This window comes from Dermochelys coriacea, chromosome 10, assembly GCF_009764565.3.
Source record: "Dermochelys coriacea isolate rDerCor1 chromosome 10, rDerCor1.pri.v4, whole genome shotgun sequence".
Classification (NCBI taxonomy): Eukaryota; Metazoa; Chordata; order Testudines; family Dermochelyidae; genus Dermochelys; species Dermochelys coriacea.
This window is the reverse complement of record NC_050077.1, coordinates 44,952,807-44,969,037: the sequence shown is the minus strand read 5'-3', so window position 1 is coordinate 44,969,037 and position 16,231 is coordinate 44,952,807. Positions and strand designations below refer to the sequence as shown.

The 16,231-nt window shown below is 47.3% G+C and overlaps 1 protein-coding gene and 1 long non-coding RNA gene across 4 annotated transcripts; both read left to right on the top strand.

Annotated features, from left to right (window-relative positions):
* The first annotated feature begins 1,571 nt into the window (after positions 1-1,571).
* On the top strand, positions 1,572-15,949 carry LOC122456193. 2 transcript variants are annotated; one of them, XR_006274912.1, is made up of 4 exons: positions 1,572-1,586; positions 2,105-2,574; positions 14,418-14,424; positions 15,296-15,949. It is a non-coding gene; the product is annotated as an uncharacterized LOC122456193 (long non-coding RNA). The 2 variants fall into 2 exon arrangements; XR_006274911.1 differs by having other exon boundaries at positions 1,894-2,574.
* B2M (beta-2-microglobulin) lies at positions 9,444-15,949 on the top strand. Of its 2 annotated transcripts, XM_038419878.2 has the most exons (4): positions 9,444-9,856; positions 11,326-11,604; positions 13,001-13,035; positions 15,124-15,949. In XM_038419878.2, exons 1-3 carry the CDS (start codon positions 9,790-9,792, stop codon positions 13,012-13,014), a joined length of 360 nt encoding a protein of 119 aa, XP_038275806.1. In that variant the 5' UTR covers positions 9,444-9,789; the 3' UTR covers positions 13,015-13,035; positions 15,124-15,949. The 2 variants fall into 2 exon arrangements, 1 of the variants encoding a protein (XP_038275806.1); XR_006274910.1 differs by having other exon boundaries at positions 9,700-9,856; positions 11,326-13,035.
* Positions 15,950-16,231: the final 282 nt, after the last annotated feature.

The following is a 16,231-nucleotide window of genomic DNA, read 5'->3' as shown; positions in this document are numbered from 1 at the left end:
TTGGGCTCAGACTTGGACCCAGGGTCCTAGGACCCCACAGGGGTGGAGGATTCCAGCCCAAGACCAGCTAGGACCAGGGTTCAAGCCCTATTGTTATGCAGCATGGACACAGCAATGCCGGAATCAAGCCCTGGGAGTCTGCCAATCCTATCCCACAGTCGTATGGGACAGTGTTCTTTGTCCCTTCTATCCCACCAGTCACCAAATGACTCCTACACAACAGAGGCAATCCCCTTCGTTCACCAACAGATCAGTGCTTAACCCTTCCATTTTATTCTGACTTCTAAGCTGCAGACACAGTGAACTTTCTCTTGCATTTGCAATGGCCACCGACCAGAAGTCCTTTGCTAAGCGCGCTGCTTTCTGGCCATGGAAGCACAGCCAGATTTTGGTAAATCTCTTGTGTCAGGTGAGCAAAACATTCAATTTTAGTAAGAGTACCAGGAAACTCAAGTAGACTAAGGTGTGGTCTCTTATCCAACATATGTTCAGCTGTTTAAGCAGGAATACTGGTGCTTTATGGATAATACAGACTCTTGGGGTGTGTTTAGAATGTCATGTTTGGTAAATACAAGAAATTCCTTTGAAGCGTATTGACTCATTTGCAGACAGAATCCGTTCAGGAATTCCATATCTGGCAAATGCAGCTATGGTTCAAGCAACCATCACTTGATGCTGACATTTATTGTCTGGAATCTAGTCTTCCATTTTTTATTATTATTTAAGAAAAGGTGGTGAGACAGCTGAGTCTCTGGTGCCTCCGATCTCCCTGAACTTTGTCAGTCAGGGATCTGATCTAGGAATGCAATGGAGACTGCAGAGGTTGGACCTGTGGATGGTCTCCTACTAGTGATGGAGGAAGAGGATGTTTGAGGGGTGCGATTTTGGGGCTTTATTTTCTGATTGGTAGTTTTTGGTTTGGGGTGTGAGAAGAAGCTGCTGTTCTTACAGTTTAATATATGGCAGAGCCGTTTCTTGTTTTGTATAGCAGTCAGAATAAATACAAACATTAACGAGTGAATCAGATTGGTACCCATCAGTTTAGGATGATAAAGATTTTGTTGCAGACAAATCAGGGTGCATGGTCTGCCTTGGTCTCAACATTTCATGTGATATCACTGGTGATTATGTTATTGAGATAGGTTGGAATGCATTACCCCGATCCTGCAATGAACTTTGCACAAGTAGACCTCTGCAACTACACAGAGCCCCATTGGTGCAGAGCAGGGGTGCTGGAATGGGGGGGCCAGGGGGCTATGCCCTCCCACTTTTTACCAGCTGTAAGGGAAAGTGATGGGGGGGAGAGGGTGGAGTGGTGCAAGGGTAAGGGCTCAGGGGGGAAAGGGAAGTGTGGGTGGGGTGGGGCGGGGCCAGGCAATGGTTAAGGTGCCGGTGGCCCTCCCCCACACTTTTAGGGAAAGAAAGTCCCTGCCTGCAGCTTTCTGTACAGGCCATTGTTCCTGAAGATGCGTGCATCTTGCACTTTTCCAGACCAGCCTGCATTGATGTCCATGAAACACCCCTGGTGATCCACAAGCACCTACAACACCATGGAGAAGTATCTCTTCCTATTGATGTATTCTGAGGTAAGGTGGTCTGGCACTAAAATTGGAATGTGTGTGCCATCAATTGCCCTGCCACAGTTAGGGAAACCCATCTCTGCAAAGCCATCCACTATTTCATGCACATTTCCTAGAGTCACGGTCCTCTGCAGCAGGATGCAATTTATTGCCCTGCACACTTGGAGTAATACAGCCCCAAGAGTGGACTTCCCCTCTCCAAATTGATTTGCAACGTCCAGTAGCAATCTCGATTCGCCAGCTTCCACACAGCGATTGCAGCCCGCTTCTCTACCGAAAGGGCAGCTCTCATTCTGGTGTCCTTGCGCCACAGGTCGGGGGCCAGCTCAGCACATAGCTCCAGGAAGGTTTCTTTATGCATCCTAAAGTTGTGTACCCACTGGTCTTCATCCCACACCTGCATGACAATGCGATTCTACCAATCAGTGCTTGTTTCCCTAGCCAAAAGTGACAGTCTACTGTATGCAGCTGCTCTGTGACTGCCAAAAGCACTGATAAGTTGCTGCTGTCCATATCACACTCAGGTGCCTGCGATTCATCCTCTGTCAGTAACTTTGCGAGTAACTCTGTTGCCATGCATGATGTCCTCATGAGAGTTAACAGTGCATAGGAGAGAAGTGTGGGATCCATCCTCTCTCACTGCAGATGCTGGTGCACACTACAAAGACTGACAGTTGGAAAAACGGCGCAACGGGAAAGCCAGAACATTGTGAAAGGAAGCCAGAAACCATTGGAGGGCTGGGACACAAAGTGGTGCATGACGGGATATTTTGCATGTCCCAGGATGTGCTGAGTTCCGTTTCCGCCTTCCCACAACACCTAGCAACAGATGGTGTCGCCAAGCACTGTGGGATACATACCATGCTGTCGACAATGGTGCCCCGAATGTGGACGCGATCTGTTGACGGAAGGAGCAAATGTAGACTCACTTTGGTGACTTTGCTTTTGTCGATTTTTTTCGTGTCAACATTAGTTTCATTGACAAAACTTGCTAGTGTAGACAACCCTCACTTTAAGTGTGATGCAATAGGCAGATTTATTTTCTGAGAGCTTTACGATATGACAGAAAGCAGCACTTCTCCTCCCCCGCTGCTGAGAAGTGGGGGCAGCGGGTGATTCTCAATGGCAGATTATCCCTGGACCCATTAAGCACCTCTTTCCCCCTCCGTTATTCACATTACCCTTGGCTTATAGGTTCCCAACCCTGGTGCTGAGAGGAAGGGGAACATCACACTTCTTCCCACTCCCTTGCCCCAGCTTTGCTGCCTTCTCAGCTACTTGCACACACTTCCTCCCTCTTCTGGCTCCTGGAAATGGGGCAAGAAAGAGGACAATTTCCTACTCTTTTCTCCTTTGTCCCCAGTTGCCTGTATTTTTTATGGGTTTTCCCCATGACCCTCATACCTCTGCAACTCTTCTTGGGTTTGCAGCATTCCTCAGGGCTTGTCTACACTCAAAGCACTAAAGTGGCACAATTGTGCCCCTGCCGTACTTCAGTGCAGACACTACACCGACGGGAGGGGCTCTCTCATTGGTGTAGGTAATCCACCTCCCTGAGAGGCAGTAGCTGGGTCAACAGAAGAATTCTTTCATCAACCTAGTGCTATCTACATGGGGACTTAGCTCAGCTTAACTACATCACTCCGGGGTGTAGATTTTTAACTCTCCTAGCCACATAACTGGGTCAACCTAATGTTCTAGTTAGACCAGCCCTTAGTGGCAGAGTAAAACTGACAACTATAGCTTCAGTTTCACAGCTGGTACCTTTGAGATACTGAGCAGTAATTGTGAAACTCACTAGATTCTTGTAAATTTCATGGAGCTGCTAGAAGGCTGTGTACTATAGCAGAGAGAGAGACCCAGTCTACTGCTGGGGTGGAGGAATAGGAGAGGCAAGAGAAGCAGAAGATGTTCCATGACTACACCCGAACATCAGCAAGATCGGGATCCTTATTTTCCACTTCCTTGCACCTTGCATAGTAATTCACACCTGTCCAAAGTAGATGTAAAATACTACCAATCAGCAGGTAACATTTACACCTGTTTCCATGATCTCACAAGCTAGGCAGCTGGAAAGAATCAGGCACGGGGGCTGTGGCTCTGTTACTGATCACAGCCTTCTAGGGAGTGTTACAGTTGCTGCCTATATAAACCTGAGCAGTGAGTGAAACTGAGCAGAGTCCTGCCAATTTCAGGCTGTTGGTGATAGTCCTGTTAGGAGGCAGGCAAGCAAGCAAGCAAGCAAGAGCCCACCCACTACTAAAGGACCTCCCCCAGACTAAGGGGAGGATCCACAGGTCTGGGATTCCAAATAATTGCAGGGAACAATTAATGAAATAATAGGAATGGGAGTGAGGTCACAGGGCTAAATGAAGGGAACCGGATGGGGACACTGAGCAGAGAGCCCCGGACAGCGCCCATTGCTCCTCAAAGGTGTCAAGGGAGCTAGCGGACGCTGTTGGTGTTAGATCCAGGCAGAGTAATTTTCCTACTCATCCTAGCAAACAGGTGAATGCACTTTCAAGCCTTGTGAGTGTATAGACTGTAGAACTGGAAATGGTGCCATTGAATTTATTTCTGCAGATTTTCATGACTGTGAAATTAAAGGTAAGGTGAATGTTTCCATTTGTGGATCTCTGCTCTCACTGAGCAGCTCGCTGACAGAGTGGGGTGGTTCTTGGATCACCACTACCATGGCAATGCACGAGTGTTTGCATCCTCTTCACTTGCCTTCAGCTGCATCTGACCCACTGTGTAAATCAGTGGTACAGCTAGGAGTGGAAATTTGGGTAGTTCTCGGTGTATGGGGGATGGCTAATGACTGACTTATGCTAGGAGTGTGAACATTGTGGCTTGGGCTAGCCCCCCAAGTCCAGCCCCCTGGGTCTAAGGTAGGGAAGAAGCAGAGGAAACTAAACTGGCTGAAGCAGGTGTCTTTGTACGCATACAACCTTCGGGGAGGAAACACAGGGTGTGAGATGGAGCCTGGGCCCCTTGTGGCAGAGGAGCTGTGCCAACATCCATATGGGGAGGCAGGGTTTGTGCTGGGAGGTTTGCATTCGGTGTGAGGGTGGCTTTCTGTGGCAGTGACCCAGCTCCTAGCTTTGTGGGGAAGGGCTCTCTAGGTATGCAGGGCAGGCAGGTACCACTCTGGGGGGAGGGTGGTGGGGTTGCTAGCAGTCTCTATCCTGGCCTGGTGCAGAGAGGAGGGATAGGGGAGGGATTCAGAGTAGCAGCTGTGTTAGTCTGTATTCGCAAAAAGAAAAGGAGGACTTGTGGCACCTTAGAGACTAACAAATTTATTTGAGCATAAGCTTTCGTGAGTTACAGCTCACTTCATCAGATTGGAGAGTATGCCCGCCCACTTCCTGGATCCTAACAGGACTGTCCCGGGAGGCTGGGCTTAGCTCCCCATTCCATCCCATTGGTTCTTGCCACTCACCGATTCAGAGGAGCCCACCACAGCAATGCTGCAGACTAATCTGGCAGCACTACCTTGCTTTGGGTGGGCCTAGGTGCTAATTGGATGGCCCATGGCTACACCCCTGGTGTGAATATATACTCGTATGATTATAATGTTTTTGTATAAAAATGACTGCTATAGCTTAACTGACCATATTTACAAGAACTAAAAGGTCCTTTAGATACAGATGTAATTATCATAGATGATCATAATTCAGAAGAAGAATGGGAGGCATTTCCTTGAATTTCAAATAAACAAGATTCCTTTTTGCTTTCTAAAAATCACCTTTACAGGAGGTTGCAGTTCAGTTTCTTTTTCCAGGAAACCCTTTCAGTCAGGGTTGTTTACTATGAGATCATCAGTGGGAATCCCCATCTGAACAGCATTAAGCCTGTGGAACAAAGGGGCAGGGCTGGGCCCTTATTGCAGCTAGAGAAGACTTATGTATGTGAATAATTCTGTTTCAGAGTAGCAGCCGTGATAGTCTCTATTCGCAAAAAGAAAAGGAGTATTTGTGGCACCTTAGAGACTAACAAATTTATTTGAGCATTAGCTTTCGTGAACTATAGCTCACTTCATCGATGCATCCGATGCTCAGATAAATTTATTAAATTTATTTGATTTATTTAAATTTAATAAATTATGCTCAGATAAATTTGTTAGTCTCTAAGGTGCCACAAGTACTCCTTTTCTTTTTCTGAATAATTCTGTTGAAGTCATGAGGACTGTTTGCGTGCATGAAGTTCAACATGTGAATAAAGTCTGCAAGATCAGGGCCAAAGGCAGCAAATCCCAGCTGAAGACTGGCTGGCTGAGGGGATTGGTAACAGATATGGAGATTGGCACTTAAATCCTAAATGGAATGAGCTTGTTCTTGCTACTATTGAGATCCATGAGAAGGCTCCCATTGACACCAATGGGGCAGGAGCAGCCCTTATGACCTCATTACAAAACAATCGTATCTCCTAGTGAAATATCATTACCTCTGGGCTGGAATGCTACAGCTCTGTAACAACAATGCAACACAAAGTAAGGAACAATCTTGAACTCATGCAATGAAAGTGACAGTGCATAACATACAGAATCACCCCCTAACAGCAACCACTTAATTCATATCTCGTTTTCCCCTGTTGATATAACTTTGGCTAAGGTTTTTGGGGGTTTTTCACAGGCATATCCCGTCAGCCTGTACGATGTTCTGTGACAAGCTGGGGGGAGAGTCACAAAGATATTTAGGTGCCTGTGAATCCAGCAATTGCTTTCTATTGATGCTACCCGCTGCAAAGTTTGCCTGCTTATAGGAACTTTTTTCCTACTATGTCTCTGTATCTGGTCCTTTAAGCTTGGCAGAGCCAAGCAGCTGTAGCTACTGTGCAGCTGGCTTCTGCTTGCTGCATTTCTCTTCCAATTCGTGAGTTCCTGCTATGTTTTTCTTTTTTTGTTGCTGAGGAGAACAATGTTCTCAAAATCCCACTGAAATTATATGGGGCAGAATGTAAATGGCCTTGAATTTAGTCAAGATGCTCTGGCTGACCCACTAACCTCTGTAATAAATAATAGGGGGATCCTTAATAGTCTAAGTGAGCAGGATGTTGGTTTTATGTCTCTCCTTGAAGTTGAGTTATCTCCCATAGAACCCCTAACACCAGATTAGGGTATTGGTTCACGGCTGAACAGCCCTTTTAGGGAACCAAAATAGCTTCTTGCCAACATTGTTCTGGTGCTGCCCATCAAACTCAAACTGTTAAGAAAGGGGAATAGCCAGGGTTAACAAGGCACAACTGTGTCCTGTGGAACTCCTTGCCAGAGGATGTTGTAAAGGCCAAGATTATAACAGGGTTCAAAAAAGAACTAGATAAAGTCATGGAGGACAGGTCCATCAATGGCTATTAGTCAGGAATAGGGAGGGCAGGGGTGGTATTCCTAGCCTCTGTTTGTCTGAAACTGGGAATGGGTGACAGGAGCAGGAGATGGATCATTTGATGATTACCTGTTCTGTTCATTTCTTCTGGGCACCTGGCAATGGCCGCTGTCAGACAACAGGATACTGGGCTAGATGGACCTTTGGTCTGACTCAGTATGGCCGTTTTTATGTACTCTAATTGTGGGTGAAAAGGAGGCAGCTATGTTTTCACCAGGACCCAATTGGGAGTTTGTGGCGCTTGTTATAGTTTTGCCAACCCAAAATGATCAAAAATCATGAGTCAGTCAGCTGAAAACTAGACTGGCCTAAAAATCATAAGACTTTTAAAAAATAACAACGGTAGGTTGTGTATGTGTTTTTTTTTTTGTTTTTTTTTTTTTTTTTGTTTGTTTTTAATTTGGCTTCTGGTTTCTGAGCCTTTTCGTTGCCTTGTGCAACATTTTCAAACTTACCTCCACAACCATGAGGGCTAGAAACTTGCTTTAAAAAATTAAAAAGTTGAGATTTTTGTATATTCAACGACTGGCACTTGAAACATCACCCTAAATATGATAAGACTTTCAATCAATTCATAAGAGTTGGTAAAAGGGGTCTCTTAGTGAAAGGAGGAGAAGTATAGGGAAGTAAGACGAAAGGCTGGCTTACCCTGAGAAATGCTGCCTTGTATTGAGTTGGCTGTAATGTTGATTGTTGCCAGGAAAAGGGAGGGTCTGTAATCTGAGACTTTTGCTGTTGGGGAACAAGCTATGCTGCTCTGGTAAAGGCAGATGGACCATGACCTCAAAAGGAAGAGAATTTTTCTGCTAGAAACTAAAAATGGATGAGTAGGGGGATTTTTATTATTCTGCCATGAACCTTACATCCTGCTTCACCAATTAGGAAAAAGAAGTGACTAAGCAGGGAAAGGGTTGATCTTGGCTAGTCTTGGAGGGACCAAAAATGTATTAAGGTAAAAGCAAATCCCAATAAATTTAAATAAAAAAACAAGAACAAAAACAGGTGCCAAATTCTGTCCTTATTTGTAACCATGTGATCTTATGCCCTTGATGAGGGGCTTGCTTGGGTATAACTGAGGGCTGACTCTGGTTCTTTGTTACTCTATTTTCTAAGAATGTCTCTTTCTCTCTTTTTGTTTTATTTTTCAGTTCTATGCACAGGTCACATTCTGCGCTGCAGGGAATGACAAACCTCACACCACACACACACTCTCAAGCGACCAGTAAACCTCACAGGAAGAAGCTAGCAGCTATCTCAGTGTCATGTGACACTTATTTAATTTCATAAAACCCCCCATGTTAATAGGAACAATAATGATGAATCTTATTTTATATTTCCAGATACAAAGTAAGTTAAACTGGAGTTAAGTCTGTGGGCCTATCAGTAATTTAACAGTAAAAATACTGTAGGGATGTTGGATGTGACACACTGACAATATCCTGGACAAATCTTCTGGAATTAAGATAAACTTTACCGAATGAAGCTAAAGCTTAAGAATAGCGTTTAAAACCTTTGGGGTCTATTGTATTAAAAATGCAGTTCTGGTGTGTTGTTGTGGCATTGTATGTACCTTCTCTAGTAGGAGGGAATATTGGCATTCCTACTACCAGCCCTTTGAAGACACTCCTAGAAAGGTGCACATACACTAGTTCACAATGGATTCTTCAGGGACTACCAGACAAAGAATCAGAGGGGTAACCGTGTTAGTCTGTATCCAGAAAAACAACAAGGAGTCCAGTGGCACCTTAAAGGCTAACAGATTTATTTGGGCATAAGCTTTTGTGGGTAATAACTCCACTTCTTCAGATGAAAGCTTATGCCCAAATAAATCTGCTAGCCTTTAAGGTACCACTGGACTCCTCGTTGTTTCAATCTTTTCAGAAAAGATTTTTGGATAAATAACCTGGTTTTAAATTGGCTCAGGGCCTTCTTCCTGATTCAGAAAATGGACAGGCCCTTGGCTCACGGATGCCCTGGGGAAGAGCTGTGTGCTAGCTCTGTTGAACTTGTGACCACCAAAGGCACCATCCCTCCTCTTATGGGGGTTTTAAAGGAGGGCTCCAGCCAGAGTGTTAATCTCCCCATGTGTAACAGCAGCTAAGAAGACTGACCACCTGTGCACAGCACTGTGAGCACTATGGCTGAGCAGGGCTAGGTAAGGTGGTGGGGGTGCGGGCTGGGGACATGGGGAGGAAAAGTTGTTTTTGCAGAAATCCCATTTGCAGGTGCTGGAGAAGGGGGTAGTGGCAGGTGAGGGGGGTGGAGGTGCTGAGACTCTTTATCTTGAGCAAAAAGAAAAGGAGTACTTGTGGCACCTTAGTACTTTCCTCCGCATGCAGCCGATGGAGTGAGCTGTAGCTCACGAAAGCTTATGCTCAAATACATTTGTTAGTCTCCAAGGTGCCACAAGTCCTCCTTTTCTTTTTGCAAATACAGACTAACACGGCTGCTGCTCTGACACTTATTTTGAGCAGGGTCTCAGCTGGCAGAGAGGAGCTGTAAGGAACACCCCGAGCCGAGCTCAGGCTATTACACAAAGGGCCCTGGCGAGCCTGGCCCCGACGCCCGCGCTACTTGCGCCGGGACTGAAGGCTGAAGAGCGAAACCGAAAGGGAGCGGGAGCCCGAGGGAGAGGCTGCGGCGAGGAGCGCGCATGCGCTGGAAAGCCCCCTCCGCTCGGCTAACCTGTCAGCGGCATGTCTGCCTGGTGACAAGTGATGCGCGAGGCCTCACCCCGCTGTGATTGGCCCGAGGCAGGCAGGGTATAAAGGCGCTGGCGGGGGGCGGAGGCGCCAGTCTGCCGAGGGTCGCGTGTAGCTGGAGCCATGGTTCGGGGGCTCGGTGTGTTGGTGCTGGTGCTGCTCGGACTCGCCGGCATGGAGGCGACCGCAAGTGAGACCCGCTCCCTGCCGCGCTGGAACCGCTGGAGCGGCGCATTGAGACCTGTCCCGGGCCGCGCAGTGTCCGAGCCGGACGGGGGGTCCAGCCCGGGGGCCCCCGGCAGCGTTAGCCGGGGACCGCTTCCCGGGGAGCCGGGCCCTGCTCCGAACCGGGGGCGCGAATCTCGCCCCAGCTGCGCGGAGCGCGCCGAGCCCCCCGTGCTGCCACCTCCCCGACAGCCCGGCCCGGGAGCGGCTCCCCCGGGCGGCGGGGTTGTTGCGGGATCCGCTGGGGCGGGCGGCTCCGGCTGGCCGTGCGCCAGGGGCTTTCCGGGAAGGCGCTTGATGGGGCTGCCCGCCTGGCTTTCGCTTTCGGTGTGGAGGGGGGCGCCTCTGCTGCGGTGGTGAGAGGGCGCTGGGTGAGCCCCAGCACCGAGGTTAGCTCCGCTGCGGGAGCCCCCAGGGCTGCGTTCCTACTGGGGGTGCCCTGGTGCGGCTGAAGCTTGTGCTCAGAGGAGTGCTGCTGTGGGGGGAACCTCCCTCCGGGACTCTGCCTGGGCCAGCAGGAGCCCGGTTCCGCTGCTCCTGGTTGCAAGAGGGTGACTGGATAGCAAGTGTGAAAAATCGGGAAGGGGGTGTGGGGTAATGGGCACCAATATAAGACACAGGCCCAAATAGTGTGGCTGTCCCTATAAAATCAGGATATCTGGTCAGCCTAGCAGTCAGGGAGGTGCTGGTCCTACACTGGCAGAAAAGCTGCTGTGAGCGTAGACTGTGTCTGCACTAGGGCTGTGCCAGCATAGAGGTTCTTGTTGTGTCTATGCTGCGGGGGTGGCTCGTGTGTTGGTTGAGCTAAGGGTTTTTCACACCCTAATGGACATAGCTAGACTGATGTCTTGTAAGTGTAAACCAAGCTGCTTTGATCCAGTAGAACCTCAGAGCTCTAGACACCAGAGTTACGAACTGACCAGTCAACCCCACACCTCATTGGGAACTGGAAGTACACAATCAAGCAGCAGAGATATGGGGATGGGAGGAGGAAGCAAATACTATATAGTACAGTACTGTTAAATGTAAGATACTAAAAAAATTAAGGGAAAGCCTAATTTTTTTTTTGACAAAGGAAGGAAACTGTTTCTGTACTACTTTCATTTACATTAAGATGGTTAAATGCAGCATTTTTCTTGTGCATAGACAGTTTTAAAGCTGTATTAAGTCAGTGTTCAGTTGTAAACTTTTGAAGGAACAGTCATAACATTTCAGTGTTGTGAACAGCCTCCATTCCTGCATAACTCTGAGGTGCTACTGTACTTGCCTGCCTTGCGGTTTCTTAACAAAAAGCTTTTAAAGGCTCAAACTCTAGCAAGCTGCCATTGTGTCTTCGTTTGGCTCTTTGAGTCATTAGTGTGCAGCTAGTGGAGTCTGGTTGGGTGGAGACAATTACAGCAGCTAAGATGTCTGTTCTTTTCTCAACCCCTTTAGGAGCCCCCAAAGTACATGTGTACTCCCGCCACCCAGCGGAAGATGGCAAGCCGAACATCCTGAACTGCTATGTGGAGGGGTTCCATCCTCCAAACATTCAGATCACCTTGCTGCAGAATGATGAAAAGATGGAGAACATAGAAACGTCCGACCTGTCCTTCAGTGAGGACTGGACTTTCCAGCGCCTGGTGCATGCCCCGTTCACTCCTAACAGGAAAGATTCATATGTATGCAAAGTGGAGCATAGCACCCTTCAAAATCCCAAGAACGTCAAATGGGGTGAGTATTTTACTACTTCCATCTTGTTCACTTCATCCCTCATCAAGTGTAGACTGGATTTGGATTCTGTTGCTACTGAGATCCTGCACTCTGCCAGAGAATCAGCTTGTCTGCTTAGTCACAAGTCCAGTGTCTCTTTTTTTCTTTTCTTTTTCTTTTTTTTAAGCGTAATAGGGTGAGTTCCTGATGTCTTGTTTCTAGACACCTTTGGCCTCTTCCTAGGCTCCAGTGAAATTGTCTCTAATTGCCAAAGGGAACATAGAATCATAGAATGTCAGGGTTGGAAGGGACCTCAGGAGGTCATCTAGTCCAACCCCCTGCTCAAAGCAGGACCAATTCCCAGCTAAACTAAATCCCCATGTAAATTAATACACTGCATTGGAACATCTGATAGTAATGGGAAGAAGGAGAGACTAATTTCTGGAATATTGGACATGCTGTAGATCAGGTCAGGCTATATCTACACTGCAGACCTTACAGCGGTACAGCTACAGCTGTGCTACTGTAAGGTCTCCCATGTAGCCACTCTTTGCTGACAGGAGAGAGCTCTCCTGCCAGCATAATTAAGCTACCCTCAACGAGCGGTGTTAGTTATGTCGGCAGGAGAGACTCTCCTGCAGACAATAGTACTGTCCGCACCAGCACTTTTGATGGTAAAACTTAAGTTGGTCCAGGGGTGTGTTTTTCACACCCCTCATCGACAAAAGTGCTAGCGTAGACATAGCCTCAGTTAGCAGAGCTCTGGGGAAAGTATACACAACCCCTGCCTGCCCGCTTGGTACCTGGCTTTAATGTTATCATAATGTCTTAATGGTATCTTAATTCCTTATGCTCATCTCAAAATAAAAATTACCTGAACGGATATGTCATATGTAACTTTTATGACTTGCCTGTTGAAAAAGGGTAAGTGAGAAGATAAAAAGATATATTTTATTAAAAGAGCAGTTTTTGTCAGAGAAACCATTTTCAACCCCAGCCTAGTCTCTTACTTTGTTCTGCAGGCTTTTCTCTGTCTTTTGATACATAATCACCAACAATAAAAGATCCAGGACTTTGAATTTGTCTGGCATCACAAGCATGACAGGGTGGAACAGAATCCAGTTGACTTCTGCTTGCTGGGAGGAGGAAACCCAATTAGTTTTTGTAAACTAAGCAAAGATGCTTAGGACAACTGGCAAGAAGATGAGGGGTGTGGTGTCTGTTTCTTTTCTGGCCCAGTCTATAGTCCTTTAGCATGAGCAGTGGTGGCTTATCACAGGGCATCTGTCTGGCTGCTAGAGTGATAGAACTCTCCCAGCTCTGCATTATAATTGTTGTGATTGATGGGAGGGTTATTTGTGCAGCACAGCCACATCTTGGAAGTGAAGTCTAACATCCTGTTGTCCTCTTTTTGTAGACCCAGATAATTAACCTGCATCTTAGACACATATGGTAAGTTATGGATATTTCATTTCTTGCTGTCAAAGTGAATTTGGTGCTAGACTGATCCTTAGGTTGAAGCCCAGAGGAAGGAAGCAAAATGCCTGCCATGTTGAGGCAGAAAGCCAGAGAGAAGATGAACAGGCAGCTCTGTCTCTAGCTTATTAGTTGGTATGTGTGTGGCCTGAAATTGTTCCACTGGTAACAATATTGTCTCCTCATAGAGACTCCACTTGCTTGTCCAAGGATTAGAGAGCAGCCTTTTAAGCAAAATATATTTTTGTAAAGCTTGTGACTTGACTTGGCAACTGGAAAGAAGGGTTCTTTATATGTCACAGGGTCTGCTAGTCACCAGACCCCATGGTATTTTCTCCTTATGGGTGGGAAGAGGTAGATTTGGCAGTCCTTGCTTATGATAAAGCTGTATCTCTCAGGAGGGCTGGCTAATAATGCATTAAAGTTAGAGGGACAGTAGTCGCTATAAGGCATCATTTGTAGCCGGGGGGAGCGGGCACGCGGTGGTCTCTTGCCAGGCAGTGCTGGAGCAGCTTTGGGTTGGTGAATTATAACAAAGGGCTTAATGTGCAGTACCAGCAAATGCAGCACACCAAGTGTGAACAGGTAAGAGGTAAAGTTTCAGGTCCAGTGCCTTAAACTATCTGAGAAGCTTGGGCATGTGATAGAACAACACTTTGGAGGTGCAGCTGCTCTTAGAATCTATGATGTCTGGAACCTGTTAGGGTTTATACTAGTTCAGGGGTCAGCAACCTTTCAGAAGTGGTGTGCTGAGTCTTCATTTATTCATTTTAATTTAAAGTTTTGCGTGCCAGTAATACTTTTTAACGTTTTTTAGAAGGTCTCTATGTCTAATATTGTATAACTAAACTATTGTCTTATGTAAGGTAAACAAGGTTTTCAAAATGTTTAAGAGGCTTCATTTTAAAATTAAATCAAAATGCTGATCTTACGCTGCCGGCCCGCTCAGCCCACTGCTGGCCTGGGGTTCCGTTCACCTAGGCCGGCCGCAGGCTGAGCGGGGCCTGTGGGCATCACCCCGGTTGGCAAGGCACAGACAGCCAGAACCCCAGACAGGCAGCGACTGAGCGGGGCTGGCAGCCGGGACTCCAGACCAGCAGTGGGCCGAGCGGCTCAGCCCGCTGCCACTCAACTGCTGCCCATCTGGGTTCTGTATGCTGGGTCCTGCCACATAGATGGGTACCTACTTTTTTTCCTGGTTCTAACCCACTCTCTTCCTCTCTCCCTGCACTGAGCTGAGGGTGGGAGTGTGCTGAGCACAGGGCTGCAGCTGAAGGAGTGGGCTGGGGGTTGGGGTGTAGGGTCTGGCCAGGAAATAGAATGAGGGAGGGGGCACAGAGTTGGGGCAGGAGGTTTAGGTGTGAAGTGCTTACCTGGGCAGCTCCCATTTGGTGTGAGGGGTGCAGATGGGAATGTGGGGGGGGGGGTGCAGGAGCTCCTGTTTGGTGCGCAGGGTGGGAATGTGGGGGGTGCAAGAGTCAGGGCAGGGGGCATATGAGGAGGTTGCAGGAGTCCAGCCAGAGGGCTGGGTTAGCTGGGTATATGTGGGGGTGCTGGAGTCAGGGCTGGGGTTGTGGGGAGGTGTAGGGGTCAGGGCAGAGAGCTGGGGTATGTGTGGTAGGGTCATGGGGGTGCTCCCTGCCCAGAGTGGCTCGTGGCAGGGGGCTGGAGGGGATGTGCCCACCTCTTCTCCCCCTCCCTCACAAGGGCCATCAGCTGATTCGGGACAGGGAGGGAGAGGAAGGAGGAGGGGCAGGAGCCCAACACAGTGGGGGAAGAGGCAGGGGAGGGGGGACCTTGCCTGCCCTGCAGCAGCAGCTGGCAGGACCAAGCTTCTTCACCCTGCCCCTGTGGGGGGGGGCGGGGCGGAGAAGAACGGGGCTAGTGGCTGGGTCCCGGCAGGCCGCAGTGTGCCATAAATCTGCTCCTGTGCCATCGGTTGCAGACCCCTGTATTAGTTTTGTAGCTAGGATCTCTGAGCCAGGTTCTCCATTTCAGATTGCTTATTCTTTATGATAATATAAGCTTGATTAATAAAACACAATCTCTTTTCCCCCTTTTCAGGTCTGAAGAACATCTGCCTTGCAATCTGAAATCAGCTTAAGCCGTAACCCATTTTCCTCTGTGTTCTCTTCACACCCCACACTCATTTTGTGTTGGAGCTGAATGTATAGCTTAAATTGATGCTAAATAATTTGTGGGGGGTCCTTTGAAATTAACACTTCACATTAGCAAGTTTTTAGATTTTTGAGCCTGGGGCCCTCATCTGTGTATGGCAGTGTGACATTAGAGCTGGCCTCGCACACCAAAATTATTGATGCTCTGTCTGCTTAGGTGGAAAACTTGGGTAATCTAGTGGTGGACATGTTATAGAATCATTATAGATCTTATGCAAAGATAAGCCAAACTTGTATTGGTCAGTCTGGCAGGTGTGCTACTGCTACTTAAACTGGCACTTTTAAAGTAAATCCTAAACATGTCTCAAGGTCTTTTAAAATCCATGGATCTTTCTTCTGATCCAGCCATGCTGTGCTCATGGTATTGAGAGAGAGAGAGAGAATTTGCACTGCAAATTTGGAAGAATTTTGTCTTTCCAGTAGCTCCAGAACATAAGAGCTATAACAAGGTCCCAGTACAACCTACCTGTAGGCAGTCCTCGCCAGGGATTGAGGCTACCAGGGCCTGAGTGCAACACCTGTTGCCAAGCCCTTTGAGGTGAGCACTAGTAGAGCTTTCAAGAACAACTCTTGGCTACAGCATTTCTTACTATAAATGCCAATCAATTAAAATTGTCAGTTAAAGCAATAAATCCACGTGTGCAAGTCTGTTAAACATTTTTGGATAATCTATATGGATCTGTTTTACTAATTAAAAAGAGAATATAATACTTTGTATGTGTAATTGTACAGAATGACATTTTGTCTTAAATACATCCTAAAAAAAAAAAACAAAACCCTGTGGAAGTTGTGATTTCTTAAGTTGGAGAGGACATTTCTTACCTTGCATTGGGTTCAGCAAGGCATGCGATATGTCTGTCAATGAATTAGTGTCCCTGCTGTAAGAGCAGCTGCTCAAATCTTTTGTTATCCACTTTCTGATGAAAGTAAAAGGAGATTGTGTTCCTGATCCATATGATCATTGACTTCTCAGCTTTGTCTTCAAGTCCTGCACA

What these genes read in the sequence shown, in the direction of transcription:
- B2M (XM_038419878.2), top strand. Translation starts at nt 9,790, where the DNA reads ATGGTTCGGGGGCTCGGTGTGTTGGTGCTGGTGCTGCTCGGACTCGCC. An exon ending in CGGCATGGAGGCGACCGCAA is followed by an intron (nt 9,857 to 11,325) that starts GTGAGACCCGCT and finishes CAACCCCTTTAG; the next exon opens with GAGCCCCCAAAGTACATGTG.